Source organism: Heterocephalus glaber, unplaced genomic scaffold (genome assembly GCF_053883595.1).
Source record: "Heterocephalus glaber isolate CG9 unplaced genomic scaffold, H.glaber_assembly_v1.0 deba00000621, whole genome shotgun sequence".
NCBI lineage: Eukaryota > Metazoa > Chordata > Mammalia > Rodentia > Bathyergidae > Heterocephalus > Heterocephalus glaber.
In genome coordinates, this window is record NW_028258153.1 from 18,624,209 (window position 1) to 18,641,907 (window position 17,699).

The 17,699-nt window shown below is 39.0% G+C and overlaps 1 protein-coding gene across 1 annotated transcript in view; it reads left to right on the forward strand.

Annotated features, from left to right (window-relative positions):
- The first annotated feature begins 12 nt into the window (after window positions 1-12).
- The window catches only part of Ndufs1 (NADH:ubiquinone oxidoreductase core subunit S1), a 31,957-nt gene continuing 14,270 nt past the window's right edge, over window positions 13-17,699 (forward strand). The window contains exons 1-10 of the mRNA XM_087206258.1: window positions 13-199; window positions 4,230-4,294; window positions 4,882-4,973; window positions 7,290-7,397; window positions 9,570-9,646; window positions 10,648-10,729; window positions 10,820-10,950; window positions 12,850-13,035; window positions 16,357-16,491; window positions 17,425-17,539. Of these exons, the coding sequence (XP_087062384.1) occupies window positions 4,234-4,294; window positions 4,882-4,973; window positions 7,290-7,397; window positions 9,570-9,646; window positions 10,648-10,729; window positions 10,820-10,950; window positions 12,850-13,035; window positions 16,357-16,491; window positions 17,425-17,539 (987 nt within the window). The 5' untranslated portion in view covers window positions 13-199; window positions 4,230-4,233. The remainder of the gene's footprint in view (window positions 200-4,229; window positions 4,295-4,881; window positions 4,974-7,289; window positions 7,398-9,569; window positions 9,647-10,647; window positions 10,730-10,819; window positions 10,951-12,849; window positions 13,036-16,356; window positions 16,492-17,424; window positions 17,540-17,699) is intronic.

Genomic DNA, 17,699 nt, shown 5'->3' on the forward strand with positions numbered 1-17,699 from the left:
GACTGACGAAAATTGCCGAAGTCAATCTAATCCGGAAATTGTCGAATCTGGAGATTCTGGTCCCTCCTGGCTTTCCGTTCTCCTAGCCCGGCTGACAGAATTACCCGGGGCCGCCATATTGAATAAGCGACCCTGTCTCTGAGGGGTCCGTGGGGTCTGGACACACCAGCGGAGCACTCTCACCTGCTCCGAGGAGAAGGTGAGGTTGTGTTTAGGTTGGAAGGCTAAAGTGCCTTGGTCCTGGGTTTATTTCTTGACCAGAATGTACCCTTTGGCCGAGGCAACCCATTCTCCTCTTGTCCTTGACTGGGCACCACCTCCCACCCGGCTGCCTTGGGAACCTCCGGGAGAAGACAGGGGAGGGCTGTTAGCTTTGGTTTCTGGTCCGATGGAGCAGAAAGGATGAGGAGGACCGGGAGACCTCGGGAGTCCTAGCCCTCATGCAAGTTTAAGAGCGACAGTCCCTCTACATGAAAAGCAGGGCATTGACCTGTCAGGAGAAAGCCGTTTTGTCCGCGAGAGAGGGTCAGTGTCCCAGGTAGCTTAGGCCTAGACTAAATATTTGCCCCAAATTTCATTTGCTACACCAGAGCAGTGAGTCATTGCTTAGTCTCTGTTGCCTTTACAACCGTCCACTCCTCTTTTGTGTTTTGTCCATTGACCACGTTGGGTAACAGTTTTATTCCTTTCACTGACCAGGAAAGTGACAAAAAGGACTTTAAGAAAGTTAGCCCAAAGTCTTACCACGAATAACACAGCTACGTTATTTACCAATTCTGGGTATCAGATGCATGTATTGTAGGATCATGGATTAGACACAGCTCTGCTCAGCCACTAATTGAAAGTATGGAAACCATAGCATGCAATTTTTGTTACATGAAGTCCCCTTTTTCTTTTTTTTTCTCTTTTGTTGGGCAGAGCACAATTGGTGTGTTTGTATGTGTGTGCATCGTTAAACGGAATGTTACGAGACTGCCCAAACACCTTCACTTTTTGATTCCAGGAAATGCTCTCCATAAATGATAGGCAGAAATTAGAAATTTAATTCACATAGCAAATAGTTACTAAACGTGTATTACCAAAATGTGTCCATAAAGAAAAATAAAATGGGTAATATTATAGATAGCTAAATTAGGTGGAAATATTATAGGTAGTCAGACAGGGATAGGCCTCCAGGGAGTCAGTACAGATGAGAACACGTCAAAACGGTGGCTAAAGGCACACTTAAAGTAGATTGAAGTCTCAAAGGCCAGATTTGCATACTTCCCTCAGGGATGGAAGTTTGAAATTTCCCACATAAATAAACCATTATCTCATTAGGTGTGGGTCATCCTCTCCCAACCACTAAGACTAAGACAGCTAAAACTAAGACTGAAGACAAGACTAAAATTATAGATTATTGGCCAAGGTCAATGATGTCATCCATATGCCCTCTCTACTATTGGATCAATATTAGCCAAGCAGCTATACTTGTAATCTTATTGGTTTATAGTTTTGATCCATGTTGACCCACTTTGTGACTTTGCTGTATAAAACTTTCTCAGAGAGGACTAGGGATTTAGCTCAGTGGTTCCGTTGCCTGCCTTGCAAGTGCAAGGTCCCGAGTTTGATCCCGGTACCAAAAAAAAAAAAAAAAAACTTTTTGCAGAGAAGTGGCCTCTTTGGCAACCCACTGGGGGCCCCTCCTGTGTTTCAAAAGCTATTCCTATTTTCTAATAAGTTTTCTTACTCTTCTTTTTTTTTTGTACCGGGGATCAAACTTGGGACCTTGAGCTTGCAAGGCAGGTGCTGGAACCACTGAGCTAAATCCCCAGCCCTAAGTTTTTCTTACTCTTAACCTCTGTTGGTCCTTAGAATTCATTCTTCAACTTCAGGAAATACCAGCTCAGCATATCTGACATCCAGCAAGTTAGGAGTTACATATTTTTCCCCATATCAATATGATTGGGGACCAGTTAGGAAATGTTTATATAAGCTGGTGCTGAAAGCCTGAGAAAAGGATTTAAGCCAAGATTTGAAGGATTGAAAGGGCTTAGACGGATCTGAAGGAAAGATTCTTTCAGTCTGAGGCCATGGAGAGAAGGGTAGCGTAGAAACTGGAAGCCAGGCTGTTGGAATAGTCCAGACAAAAGATGGTGGTGGCTTGGAATAGGGAAATAATTTGGAGGTAGAGAAGTGAATACATGGGAAACATATGGACAACTATAGTGTCTATGTGGAAAAATATTCAGTCTAGTTTTAGAAGTGATTGGTCATTAATATTTTCCCACCTAATAGAGGTACACTTGTCCTCCATATCTGCAAATTCAGTCATTTGTGGATCGAAAAAATTCCAAAGAGTTCCAAATAGCAGAACTTGAATTTATTGCACACTGACCACTAAGCTGAATACCCAAGAATGAAGTGATATGTAGGCATACTGTAGCTATTTCACGTGTCCTTAGTCTCTCTCTAGCACTTGCTTGAGCATTGTTCATCTTGCTCACATTCTTCTTGTTCACATACTCTTAGTTCATCATGTTCATCTTCTTCAGCCTCTGATGAGATGACTGTAAGTATTTCCATCCCAACGTGATAAGTCTGTTTAAGGCACAAGCCAAAGTGCCGCAAATCTGTGTTTCTTACTTTGAAGCTGTGCGGTATTCCGTTTGATACTGGATGTTCAAGACATAGTCTAGTTCTGTTTGACTTCTTATCTAAAGTTAGCACTACTTTTGTATTAGAGATAATATTAAAGTCTTAAAATTGTGTGAAATACATAGTGATTGTTGATTTTTTTTGCATGCGCTAGGAATCAACCCCAATGCCTTGTGCCAAAGCTGAGCAAGCACCCTACTACTGAGCTACATCCTCAGATTGTTGGTTTTGAATCTGTTAATATTTGATTTAGTAAAATCTGGTTTACTATGTGTGTCAGTGTGTGTGTGTGTTGTGCCCGTTACAGTTTAGATGCTGAGTCTGTATGATCAAATGAGTAGACCAGAAGTTCAGTGTTTAGCTGGGTGTGGTGACACATGCCTATAATCCCAGCACTCCAGAGGCTGGAGCAGAAGGATCATCATGAGTTCAGGCCAGCCTGAACTATGTGCCTAGACACTGTCTCAAAAAAAAAAAAGTTCAATATTTAACCTATGTGATCAGGTGAGTGCACAGAAAAACTAAAGTTCTGATAGTTTTTCTCTTTGCCTATGTGTCTTTATTTAAGTGGTAATGTTTTTATAATCTGTTTCTATATATTTCAGTAATTCAGTAAACTTTTCAGAGCAGCAATGTTGATACTTTGGCTAATTCCTTATTTTGGGTTGCTGTCATGTGCACTGTACAATGCTTAACAGCAACCTGCCCTCAACCCATTAGATGCCAGTAGCCTTTCCCCAGTTGTGACCACAGTCTCTCCAGACATTGCCAGACATTCTTAGGGAGCAAAATTGCCCCCACTTGAGAAGCTTAGTGTGTACCAGTCTTGCGTTTAGTTACTGAAGAAGGAAAGATTCAAAGGGATCATAATAAAGTAAGGGTAGAACAAAGCATATAAGCCGATTGTTGTAAGTCTGTAAAAGAAATGTTTTGCTTAGCACAGAAAATTGGCTTGTAAGGTAGCTCAAGACAGGAATCCTAGGAACATTTTAGGAAATAACTGAGCTTAGCAAGTACTCACTGGTAGAATGCATGTCGGGAGAAAAGGCAGAAAGGTAGGCTTTATTTTATACGGCTGTTAATGATAAACTGTTTGTTTTTTGCAGTACTTGGGATCTGAACCCATGGCCTTGACACTGAGCTATATCCCCAGCCCTTTCTTTAATTTTGTATTTTGAGACAGGTTCTTGCTAAGTCAGTAAATTGCCCATGCTGAGCTCAAACTTGGGAATCCTCCTGCCTGAGCCTCCCAGAGTGCTGGGATGATAGGTGTGCACTACCATGCTGGGCCAAGCACAGTTATTCTTGGAGTTTATTTTATTGTATTATAGTGTTTAAATTTCATCATTTCTTTATGGTTATAAAACAATAAAGCTGTCCTTCACCTAGCCCAAATTTATATACTGGCTACTCCTTACCTGCTTGTAAGGTAATATTCTTGTACAGTATTTGAGGAAAAATGTCAAGATTTATGAATACACGATGACTTAATATGTGCAAAGTAGTTTAAAACCATAAAACAATACGAAAAATTTTATGATTGGATTTTTTTCTCTCTACAATAATATTACTTTTCTTTGTTTCATTTTTAGCAATATGTTAAGGATACCTGTTAGAAGGGCCTTAGCAGGCCTTTCTAAGTCTTCTACTGGATATGGTGAGTTGGTTTTTTGCATTCCTATTAGACTTACCTTTGTAAATTTATAAGTCTGTGGAATATCTTTTCAAAAACCCGAAACCCCTAATTTGTTTTGTTTGTTTGTTTCTGTAGTACCAGGGATCAAACTCAAGACCTTGCACTTACCAGGAAGGTGCAGCGCCACTGAGCTACATCCTGGCCCCCCTAATTTGTTTTAAATAAAATAAAAATAAGTGATCTAAGTTGACAGAAAAATTTTCGAAATAACTTTACCTTAGTTTGTAGAAATTATATATCATTGGAAGTACTGTATGAGGAACCGCACATCAAAGCCAAAATGGAAAAATGAGTCATTTTGTTTTTGAAAAGTGTTATTAGAAGTCTCAATTTGAGCTACTATTAGAAGTAGACAGCAATATTGTTTGATATACATACAGGATTGAAAAAGCTTTTTTTCTAATTCAGTATTTTAAAAGTTTTCACCTAGAGAAATAGAAGAATACTATAAAATGCAGAAAAATTTTCCATAGTTAATTAATCCATTATTCTTTGCCATAATAAATTCAGTGATGTTAATTTGTTTTTGGCTTTCTCTTGGTGATCAGTTCGAACAACTGCCACAGTGGCAAGCAACTTGATTGAAGTGTTTGTTGATGGCCAGTCTGTCATGGTGGAGCCTGGGACTACTGTCCTCCAAGTGGGTATATGCTCTGATTCTTTATTTTCATTAATATATGTGTTCTGTGATTTTAAGAAAATTATTTATTTTCATTAAACCATTTATTTGCTTCTTAGAAAGAACTACAAATAGCAAAATTATATGAAAATAATTTGATTTTCAATGTTCACATTTCAAAGTGAGTTGTCCTTTTATGTTTTTGGCATTCTTTTTTTGGTACTGGGGATCGAACTCGGGTCCTTGCGCTTGCAAAGCAGACTAAACCACTGAGCTCAATCCCTGGCCCTGTTTTTGTCATTCTTAATGAACTGTGGTAGTTACTTTGTTTCACTTCTACCTCGCATATGATACCCATTAAAAAGCATTAAGTTACCTAAACTAGTTACAATAATTAAGTTTATGAAAAAGTAACCTTAGTTTGTTGTTGGTCTGCTGGAAGCTTTTCACTTTATGTAACCTTCTATTTTTAATACCTTTTCTAAGGATGCAACCTAAAAAGCAGGTAAATGGAGCATACTATGTTCTTGAATTCATAATCTTCCAAATTTCTCCAGAAATAACAGAGTTAGTCATGAAATGATGCTTCATTCCATCTGTGGGTTATTACAGAGCTAAGTGTTGGCTGTTATTTTCAGCAATAATTTCTAGATTCTCTGCTAGACAGATATGAAAGGGTTGAATGTGTAATGAAAGTATGTGCAAGGTACACTGGTGGGGGGAGTGGAAAGTTTTGGTAGAAACAGATGCCAGGGGCATCTCAGGTGATCCCTGAGGAGGTTTTAAACCTTGAAATAGCTCATTATGTTTAGGAAGTTTCAAGTAGTTCATTAGTGATAAATCATAAGGAATAAAGAGATAAGATGACAGGAAATCAAGTTATTGATGAAGGGAAGGTCTAGTCACGAAATACGATAACCTGCCAAGGAAAAGAGATTGTTGTTTGACAGTGAGAAATTTTGGTGTCTAATAATCACAATAGTAACTGTAAAGGATGATAGTTTGGAAAATGGCAAAACTGGAGAGAGAGAAGGAAAGAGTATATGTGGAGCAGGAAATAAAAGGGCCTAAAATAGATAAGAATAATGGGAATGAAAACAAGAAAGGTATATTCAAGGAATGATAAGATGTAGATAAACAGATGTTTAGGAATGATGGAAAACAGGAGTTCTTCTGATTTTCCTTTTTTTTTAGCTTGTTTGGGGATATATGTAGGGGACAGAAATAACTTGAATTTTAACTATCTATGGAACATATACATGCAAATACCTATTTAAATTCAAAGGTTAGAAAAGTGGACTGTCAGGGCTTTAAGGAAAGGTTTAGATGTAATCATGGAATGTAAACTAGAATGAAAACTGGGAAATTGTCTTTTATTCTTGCTGCTTTGAGCACATAAGAACTTAGAACATTTTTTGCTGCCTAAATGCTTAATTGGAAATTAATGGGATTAGAATGAGAGCTGAGGATGGAAGAGCTGACTGTAGAGGATATTTGAACGTGTCTATAGGCTAGAAGAAGGAAGAACTTACAGAGAAGAAGCGGTGATCATTAGAGGGACAGGGCTATCTTCTCTTAATTGGCAAACAGAAACCAGAAAGAGGTTCAGGCAGAGTGAAGACAAGAGTCCTGGGGGAGGAGGGCATATATGGAACCAAATGCAGAAGTGGATCGTAGCCAGCTAGATAGTGCAGTTTGCTATCTCTGATACAAAGGAAGGGAGTTGAGCAAAGAGGAAGTCCAGATGTGAAACCGCTAGGACAGACTTTGAAGAAGGAGCTTTTGTGGACTGTGGTTCAAAGCAGACATGGGAAGTCAACCCTTTGGCACAGTCTGAGAATACTTTATCCAGGTTTTCCATAACAGATGACAGCATGCTGAGGTTTTTAGATCCTGTGAGGTTCTCTCTTTATTTTTTTCCCCCCCTGGTACCGGGTATTGAACTCAGGACCTTGCACTTGCGAGGAAGGTGTGGTGCCACTGAGCTAAATCCCCAGCCCCTTGTGAGGTTCTTTAGATTCAGAGCCAGCAGGAGTTGGAATCAAGAGCAAAGGAGGAGGGAAATACTGTGTCTTTAGGAACTGATGTTACAATGGATAAAGACAGATATTTATGGCAGGAGTAATAAGATGGCCTCTTCTTCAGCAAGAACAGGATGAAGTCAGGTTATTCTAATGGAAAACTTTTAAAAAACTTTATTTATTTATTTTTACAGTGCTGGGCATGGAACACAATTTTGCAGAGTTGCCCAGACTGGTCTCAAATTTGCAATCTACCTGGAGTCACAGGTATGCACTACTGTACCCAGTGCAAATTGTGTTTTGTTTTGTCTTCTAGGCTTGTGAGAAGGTTGGCATGCAGATCCCTCGGTTCTGTTACCATGAAAGGCTGTCCGTTGCTGGAAACTGCAGGATGTGTCTTGTTGAAATTGAGAAGGCTCCTAAGGTACTTAATATCTAAAATTCCACACTATGCTGTAGAAGGTAGAAAACTTTAAATCTTGCAGCTAACTTTATTTGGAATCATTACTGTTGTAGAGGAGAACATAGCCCTGTTTTACTTTTATCTGTAAATTCAGTATTTTTTTGTGTGCAGTTGAGTGCACAGAACTGGAAATACCTTGATAAAAGTGCTTTATGAACCTAAGTGCCATGTAATTGTAACAAGTTTAGAAATTAAAAATTTCAACAAGTAGCATTAGAAGTACTTGTGCAGTACCATATTTACTAGAAAAAGCGCTGGGGGCACTGGGGGAGGATGGAGGGTAGACCTGAGCCTATAGGCCTAGGAAGGAAGGAGGGACTTGAAGCTGGCCCCTTGTGTGCCCTTCTTCTAAGGAAAGGAGGAAGCTCAGGCTATATCTTAATGCTCCCCAAATTCCAGTCTGAGCACATTTGAGGATGTTGAGGAACTCAGAGGAGAAGGTGAGGTGCCCAGGGTCAGCAGTGCTGGTTAGACCTCTGCTGGGCCCTCTAACACCTGGGTTGCAGGTGCTGTGGCCTTGCCTTGTCACAGGCTTCCCATTGGCCTCAGTTGCCTATGCACCTGCCTGTTAGGCCACAGATAAAGGATGTAAGTTGCAGAACACAGTGGGGGTGGAACCCAGGATTCCAGGCAGGCTTGAGAGCACCCTGTCTCAGTACCTGGGAGGTGACTTCCTTCTTGCAGCAAAGGAGTTCACTTTCAGGAGTATAATTGCATATTGGCATATGCAGCTTTAATTCAGTAGTGCCTATGCATGAAGACATAGGTTTTTTTGTTTTATTGTCCCTCATACTGGAAGCTGAATCCACAACCTTCACATGGTGCTACATCTCCAGCCCTTTTTAAAATTTTTTTAAAAAATTTGAAACAGGGTCTCCTACCTCAACCTCCTAGCATTAGTACTGTGATTACAGGTGTGTGCCAGCATACCCAGCTGAAAGCATAGTTCTGTGATGTTCTGTTTTATAGCAAAATAAAAAATTGCATTAACTGTTAGAATAAATTTAAGAAGTAAGTTGTTTGTCTTAGATCATTTTGTGTTGCTGTTAAAAAAATACCTAAGGGGGTTTAGCTCAGTGGTTTAAGCTCAGTGGTTCTGCTGCCTGCCTCAAAAGCACAAGGTCCTGAGTTCAGTCCCCGGTACCAAAAAACAAAAACACCTAAGGGCTGGAGATTTAGCTCAGTGGCACCACTCCTGCCTTGTAAGTGCAAGGTCCTGAGTTCGATCCCTGATAGCACAAAGAACAAAAACAAAAAACCTGAGACTGGGTTCTTTATGAATTAAAGAGGTTTATTTAGCTCACAGTATTGGAGACTGAAAGTCCAAGATAAGGCTACCCCTATCTGGAATGTTTTTCATGAGGCCATTTGGCCACTACATAACATGACAGAAGAAGCAGCAAGAGACTGGGAAGAGGCCAGTCTTGGTTTCTATAACCCATTCTTAGGGAGACTAATCCACTCCTGCAAGACCTGACCACTCTGAAACACAAGCATCAATTTGTCATTATTCAGTCATCTCCCACTAGGCTGGACCTCTTAATAGTTCTTCCATCTTTCAACCCCAGTATGGTAGCACACACCTTTAATCCTACCACACTGGGAGGCTGAGGCAGGGAAATCACAAGTTTGAGCCCAGCCTGAACAATTTAGTGACTTAGTGAGACCCCATCTCAAAAGAATAAAGATCTAAGACATAACTCAGTGCACAGGCCCTGGGTTCAATCCCCAATAATGAAGATAATTTTTTTTTGGTACTGGAGATCAAACTCAGACCTTGCACTTTTGAGGCAGGTGACAGCACCACTGAGCTAAATCTCTGCCCCTGAAAAGAAAATTTTTAAAAAGACCCTCACCACCCTTCAGTACTGTTAGATTGAGGATCAGCCTTCCAGTTTGTGAACCTTTAGGAGACAAACTATATCCAAACCATAGCGATGTTAGTTTTTTTCTACAAGAAATATAATATGCCAGATTGTATTGTGACTATGAAAACTTAAACAGTTCTGTTTTGAAAAATACCCTGTTCTTTGCTTGTTTGTAAATGTATAATTTAATGCTTTTATGGAATTTAATGTTTTTATATGTTGACTTTTGTATAATTACAAATAAATACAAATCCTGAAATTCTAGGTTGTAGCTGCTTGTGCTATGCCGGTAATGAAAGGTTGGAATATCCTGACAAACTCGGAAAAATCTAAGAAAGCCAGGTACTTTGTTGTTGTTGTTGTTGTTATTATTATTATTATTATTATTATTTTGTACTGGGGATCGAACTTGGGTCCTTGTGCTTTTGAGGCAGACGGCGGAACCACTGAGCTAAATCCCCAGCCCCTTTGTTGTTATTAATGTAGTAGATTTTGTTCACATGGTTTTGGCCCTTCCCTTGAGTAGGAGTTTAGTACAAGCCTCAGAGGAAGTTGATGTACTTGTTTTCCAGGACAGGAAACGAGAACACAGTAAGGAGGTCATGTCAGGGACTAATGGTGTCAAGCCTAGAATGTGATCAGTTTTAAAAAGGCTTGTTTAGTAATTTGTTCTGCTGACTAACAGGGTCTAGATTTACTGAGCTGAGACTGTTACTAATTTCTCTGTCACTAATTGTGACTGATTTTTATTTTTTAATTTTGCTTTTTTGTGATTCTGGGAATCAAACCCAGGCTTTTGTGCACGCTAGGTGAGTGCTCTACCACTGAGCTACACCTCAGCTCTATTTGTTTTTATTTTGATTTAATGTGAATATTTTTTGAGGACTTTTCAGCAATTTTTGATAATTCTATATTGTTAAAAGTCATAATTTCCTAGATTCTGTAATGATACATATATTGTTTTGGTACTGGGGATCGAACTCAGGACCTTGCACTTGTGAGGCAGGCAGCAGAACCTCTGAGCTAAATCTCCAGCCCTCTAAAGATATTTTATTCTAGTCACTTTTTTTTAGTTCAGGAAATTAAATTCACAGCCTCACACACTAGGCAAGCACTTTAGTGCCAAGCTATATCCCTAGCCCTAGTCTAGATTCTTATAAACAGTTTTCAAATTATGTGTTTAAGCCTATCAGAACGGTAGTTACATTGGCATTTCTGAAAATACCAGTAAATGTAAAATTAATACCAACTATGTAAGAAACAGATCTGTGAAGTTTATTTGAATAGCCATTTTGAGTGCCAACTATTTACGTCATTTTGTGTATTGTAATTTTTTCATACAGAGAAGGTGTGATGGAGTTTTTATTAGCAAATCACCCATTGGACTGTCCTATTTGTGACCAGGGAGGTGAATGTGATCTGCAGGTATCCCATATAATTTTGTTATCTTTTTGGTTGTTTCAAAGTGTAATTTCATTAGCAGCATTACATTGACTCTTTGGTAATCTGCTTAAGGACCAGTCCATGATGTTTGGAAGTGATAGAAGCCGATTTTTAGAGGGGAAACGTGCTGTGGAGGACAAGAACATTGGCCCGCTGGTAAAGACCATCATGACTAGATGCATACAGTGTACTCGATGCATTAGGTAATTTTTTTCTTTTCTTTGCCGGAATGTCATTGTATACTTAATATTCACAAAAATTTGGTGGAATAACAATATTGGAAAGGATGGCAATTTTTGTTTGGTAGAAGAAGAATTTTTGTTTGTTGTTTTTAACATTTTTTTTTTTTTGGTACTAGGGTTTTAACATTTTTTACATATGCCAATAAAGTGAGTAAGTTTTTCACTTAATACCAGCTTCAGTTGAATTGAAAATTAAAGCTGATCGGAGTGTGGAGGTACACACTTCTAGCTACTTGGAAGGCTGAGGCAGGCAAGACCCTTATATAAAAATTAAAAAATTAAAAATATCTTGGGATGTGATCAATGGTAGATTGGTTGTCAGCCATGTGTAAAAGCCTAAGGTTCAATCCCCAGTGTTGCAAAACTGAAAGAATAAAGCTAGTGAGGTGGTGCATCCCTGTAATGCTTGCTACTGAAGAGAATGAGGCAGAAGTATTACAAGTTTGAGACCCTGCCCCAATATAAAAATTTAAAAAGGGCTGGGGGCATAGCTCAGTGCTCCCTGGGTTCAATCCTTGGTGCCACAATATAAATGAAAGAAATCTATAAGCAATGATTCTGCATTAACTTGCTGAGCAGTACACATGAGATTTGTACAGCTTTCTATTTGTGTTATATCTCATTACATTAAATGCATACATTTATTAAAATTGTATGCACACAAAGCGTGATTGAAAATATGAATGTTTATTTTACTTTTAAAATTTATCGCAATAAAAGACACATTGCTATTAATCCTCCTCTAAATACTCCCTTTTGCTTTGAACACATTTTTGGTATCATTCTTGCCACTTTTTGTTTTGTGTTTTGAAACAGTCTCCTTGAACTCACTGTGTAGCTCAGGCTAGCCTCTAACTCGCAGCAATACCCCTGCCTCAGCCTTCCAAGTGCTGGGATTACAGGTGTGTGTCACCATGCATAGTCCACTCTTGCCACTTTCTGAGGCAGTTGTGGAAGTCCTCTTCCATAAGTGTCTTTAGTTGCACTGTTGTGACTACCTTCATGTCCTGAATAAATTCAATATATTTTCCATTTATGATCATTTTGACTTTGCAGCAGAGCCAGAAGTTGCAGAGTGCCAGATCTGGTAAGAAAGGTGGATGAGGACACACCATCATGCTTTTACAAGGCTCCCTTGCCATTGGGTGGCGCTAGGCAACAATGTACTCCGTATTTTTCATCATACTTGTACAGGCACTAATGAAAGAGGACTTCCAGAACTGCTTCACAAAGTGGGAAGATCATTGGCATAAGATTTTTTTGGTTTGTTTTGAGACAATGTCTCGATATATAGTTCAGGCTGGCCTCAAACTCACTATGTAGCCCACGGTGGCCTCAAACTCACTGTGATCCTCCTGCCTCAGCCTCCTGAGTGCTGGGACTACAGGTGTGCACCACCACACCCAGCTTAATGGCCTAAGTGTTTTTGAAGCAAGTGGGAGTATTTTGAGGAGGATTAATGGCAATGTGTCTTTAACTGTAATTAATAAATTTTTTTAAACATTTACTGCATATTATTCATGCCTTTCTTTTCGGCTATACTGGGGAATTGAATCCAGGGCCTTCGCACAGAGCTACATCTTGAGCCCTTTCTATTTTTATTATGAGATAGTGTCTTATTGAATTGCAGAGTTACACAGGATGGCTTTGAACTTGTGACCTTCCTGCCTTAACCTCCCTGAGTGTTGAGATCACCGGCATGTGCCACAATACCTTATTGGGATTATTTTTTATTCAAGGACTATGCATACCATTAATTATACCCTCTTAGTGTTTTTAAAGTCATTATCTTTGTGTTCATGAGTAGAAAATGAAATAATTTTGTTGGACTCCATTTGACAACCCATGTTTCTCTTACAGGTTTGCAAGTGAGATTGCAGGAGTGGATGATTTGGGAACAACGGGCAGAGGAAATGATATGCAAGTTGGCACATACATTGAAAAGATGTTCATGTCTGAATTGTCTGGGAATGTCATTGATATCTGCCCCGTAGGTGCCCTAACCTCTAAGCCATATGCCTTCACTGCCCGGCCATGGGAGACGAGGTATTCATCTTTATGTTTTTTGAAAATTTAAAAAAAATTATATTTCACTACTATTCAAAAAATATTCAGTGTCATTTTCTTCCTGAGTTTTTTTTTCTTTTTTTCTTTTTTCTTTTTTGGTACCAGGAATCAAACTTGGGGCCTTGAGCTTGCCTGGCAGGCAGGACACCACTGAGCTACATCCCCACCACTCTTCCTGAGTTTTAATTGTGTTGGTCTGCTAAGTTTTTATTTGTATACTCTAGGTAGAAACTTTTTCATTTGAAGTAGTTAGATTGAAGGATAGGGTGAACCTCAGCAAATTTATTGTAGCTTTCTTGGAAATTAATTTTAAAATATTTAACAACAAAATTATGTTTTTCACTTGGTCCTTCCATCAGTAGTCTTGATATTTTAGGTTCATAGTCACCTTATTATATATTAACTTTTCAAGTACAAGGAAATGTCATGCTTTATTTAACCAATTGATGTTAAATACTTAGCGTACTTGTATTTCTTTCTAATTATAAATTTGTGGAAGCAGGGAGTGGTGGTACATGCCTGTAATCCCAGCACTTGGGAGGCTGAGGCAGGAAGAGTGCTGTGAGTTTGAGGAGGTCAGCCTAGGCTACATAGTGAGACCCTGTCTCCAAAAATATATATATATAAACTTCTGGAAAATGTTGTTATTCATAAATTTTTTATATACAGTATTTCTGATTCTTCCTTTTTTTTTTTTTTTAGTACCAGGGATCGAACTCAGGAGTATTTCTTATTCTTATAAAACCAAGAAATGGAATAGGCAGATATAGCAAGTTTGTTTTGCATTTTTGTTCATTTGTTTTTATTTTTTTTTTGGTACCAGGGATAGAACTCGGGTCCTTGCGCTTGCACAGCAGGCGGCGAATCCACTGAGCTAAATCCCTGGCCCGTGTGTGTTTTTTTGTTTGTTTGTTTTGGTACTGGGGATTGAACTCGGGACCTTGTGCTTGCAAGGCAGGCACCAGAACCACTGAGCTAAATCCCCAGCCCTTGTTTTTTGACATAGGGTCTTGCTGTGTAGTTCAGGCTGGCCTTGAACTCACTGTAGCACAAACTGGCTTCGAACCCTCAGGAATCTTGGCTCAGCCTACTGAGTGCTGGGATTAAGGCGTGCTTGATCATGCCCAGCCAGTATGAATATTTTTTAGGTTCTTGAAACATATCATCAAATTGCTCTTCAGTTTTAAACTTTATACTTTTCAACTCCAACTCTAGAATTTCTGTATTTTATCAGGGATCGAACTCAGGACCTTGCACTTGTGAGGCAGGCATGGGCACCACTAAGCTAAATCCCCAGCCCTCTGTATTGTTTTTTAAAAATAATATCTATCCTGGGCTGAGGATTTAGCTCAGTGGTTCAGCTACCTGCCTCATAAGCTCAAGGTCCCGAGTTCGATCCCAGGTACCGGAAAAAAAAAAATCTATGTCCTTACTGAAAATGTCTACTTGTTGACTTTTGGGTATCATACTTCCCCTTTAATTCTCCTTTTAAAATTTTTATCTATGTATTATTACTTACTTGTTTATTTATTTGTGGTTTTTTGCTATGTAGTTCAGGCTGGTCTTGAAATCTCTATGTAGCCCAGGATAGCTTCTAACTCCAGCATTCTCTTGTCTCAGCCTCCCAAGTGTTATAATTACTGGTGTGTGTTGTCATGCCTGGCTCTTTAATTCTTAGGTTCTTTGAACATATTTTGTTTTAGTTTTTTGTTTGTTTTTGTTTTTTTGAGATAGAGTCTTCCTATGTAGTTAAGCTTGCATTGAACTCACAGTGTAGCCCAGGCTGACCTTGAACCATGGTGATCCTCCTGCCTCAGCCTCCTGAGAGCTGGAATTACTGAACATACTTTAATACAGTTTTCATCTTTATTTTTTTATTTTATTTTTTTGTGTATCAGAGTTCAAACTTAGGACCTTGAGTTTGCCAGGCAGGCATGGTGCCACTGAGCTACATCCTCAGTTTTCATTTTTAACTGAGATGGCTTAAGAATTGCCGCTGTGTCTGCCTAACTTAGTCAGATAATGATTGTTTTCAAACACCTTGAGCTGAATGCAATAAGACTTTGATCCTCTGCCAATGGATTAGTGTATAAATAGTGGAACATAGTTAAAGCTTTGGCCATTTTCAAGTCTATCTAGCTGTGTTAGACAACTTTCTGTTACTGTATTAAAATACGAGGTGGTCACATTAAAAAGAGTGAAGGTTTATTTGGCCTCAGAGTGTTGTACTTTTCAGCTCACAGTCAGTTGGCACATTGTTTCTGGGCCTGTAGCTAAGCAGCAGATCATGGCAGGAGCTTGTGGCCGAGGACGCTGCTCACCTCATCATCATCAGAGCAGGAAAAGAGCAAGAGACCAGGGTCGCAGCAACCTTCCAAGTCATCTCCTGCACCCCAGTGAGCTCAGACCTGCCAGCGAGGCATCTCTCAAAGGGTTCCCCACCTCCCACCAGCATGTGAACTGGGGAGCAAGCCTTTGACATGCGGGCCTTTTTCCAGATCCACACCATAGCACTAGCTTTTTACTTTCTCTTTTGGCTCTTTGAGTCTCAGTGTTGTCCAAAAGTGTGTGAATAACTTGGGCTCAGCTGTAACTAGCCTCAGTGAGGAATGCTTGCCCCAACTACAGCTACAGCCTCGGGTTAGTAGAGTAGTGGCTTCCAGGACATCACATCTGTAGGCAGGTTTGCCATTGCTCCCAATCCAGTGAATAGTTTGCATCTGCAGCAGAGAACTCTCTCAACTCTTACCTGCCCTGCTGTGGAAGAACCTTCAGAGTAAGGTAGTGGGACTGGGAGAGGAACAGCTCCAAGGGGTTTTTACTGTTCTCATGAGGAGCAAAGGAGTTTTTCATGCATTAAAGCTTCTTGCGTTGTATGCCAGCCCTTGGTAGGTTTTCAAAGTGCTGAAATAGTGGGGGTTTTTTTGGTCAGTTTTGTCCACCTTTATTTTTGTTTTTGGAAGGGTGGATTGGCTGAGCTTTTTTATCGTCCATAGCCAGAAATCCTACCCCTCTTGAATATCTTAATATTCATACTGCCCCAGAGATAGCCAATTAGAATCCCTTTAAATTGGCTTCTGTGTCGGCTGTCAGTTTTAAAGGTTTCGTTATCACATGAGGAATTTATGTGATATGTTCAACTGTGGGGCTATTTTTTAAATTGCATTTCCTCTTAGCTCTACTATTTTTAGAAATTTAGAAAGGAAATTTAAAAAAATTTTTTTCATGAATGAGGTAACAGAAACTGCTGTTATTCTCAAAATCAACAGAGAAAATGTACATATGTGTTTATTTTCTCAGAAAGACAGAGTCCATTGATGTAATGGACGCAGTTGGAAGTAATATTGTGGTTAGCACAAGAACTGGAGAGGTGATGAGGATCTTGCCACGGATGCATGAAGACATCAATGAAGAGTGGATTTCTGATAAAACCAGGTATGTGCTGTTTGTTTTCTTTATCTTTTTCATTTCATTTAAAAGAATTTTGCTGTTTCTTTTTTTTTTTTTTGGTACCAGGGATCAAACTCAGTACCTTGTGCTTGCGAGGCAGGTGGTAGAACCACTGAGCTAAATCCCCAGCCCTCATTTAAAAGAATTTTAAAATCAACCCTGGCAATCAATGGGGTGACAGATGTCACAGCCAGATCGCCTTCACATCCAGAATTTTAAAATCATTTTTGTAAAAAGTTTGTATTTGCAAATTAGCTAGTGAATGTAGACTATTGAAATTTGAGTTTTTATATAGAGAATGAGAGACAACTGACATTAATAGTCCCAGGTTTATTGATAGCTTTTGTATTACCTTTGAGAAGAATCATTTTTTCTCTTACAGGGATAAATTGAAGTAGATTAAGATATTTTTTCAAAGGGCCAGGTATTTAGCTCAGTGGTTTCACCGCCTGCTGCGCAAGCGCAAGGACCCAAGTTCGATCCCCAGTACCAAAAAGGAAAAAGATATATTTTCAATTAATTTGAAGATATTATTTCAATCTGTTATTCTGTATTGGAAAAAAGAAGTTAAAGGAGTTTATAAAACATAATTTTGATAAAATCTCTATAGATAAGTTTTTCAAATAATGATTTGACTTTTCAGCTGTCATTTTGTATGTTATAATTTTAAGATTTTTCAGCTAGCTGAAAATATTCTTTAAAAATCAAACATTTTTTGTATTTTAGTTTTAAGTGATTTAAAATAATCTCTTCTCTCCCCAAAACTAGAATAACTAATTTGTATTTAGTTATTTGTTATTCTCTTTGACACTTTAACCAATCTTGTATTTAAATGACATTTTTTGTAGATGTTAAACCTGAAAGTTATAGTTGCCTCTTCAGCGAGATCCCACAAATGGTGTGATTTCTGTTGTCTAGATTTGCCTATGATGGGTTGAAACGTCAGAGACTCACAGAGCCAATGGTCAGAAATGAAAAGGGGCTTTTAACCTACACCTCGTGGGAGGATGCACTGTCTCGTGTAGCTGGAATGGTAAAACATTGAAATACAGAAGTAGTGTGTGATTCTTAAACATCTTTTCTGTGAAGAGGGGGATGTGTTTCTTTTCTTTCCTGTTGCCAAGATTATAATCAGTCTTTCACTTCACAAAAAGTTATTGAGAGCCATGTGCCAGATGTTTTGTGAGATGTCC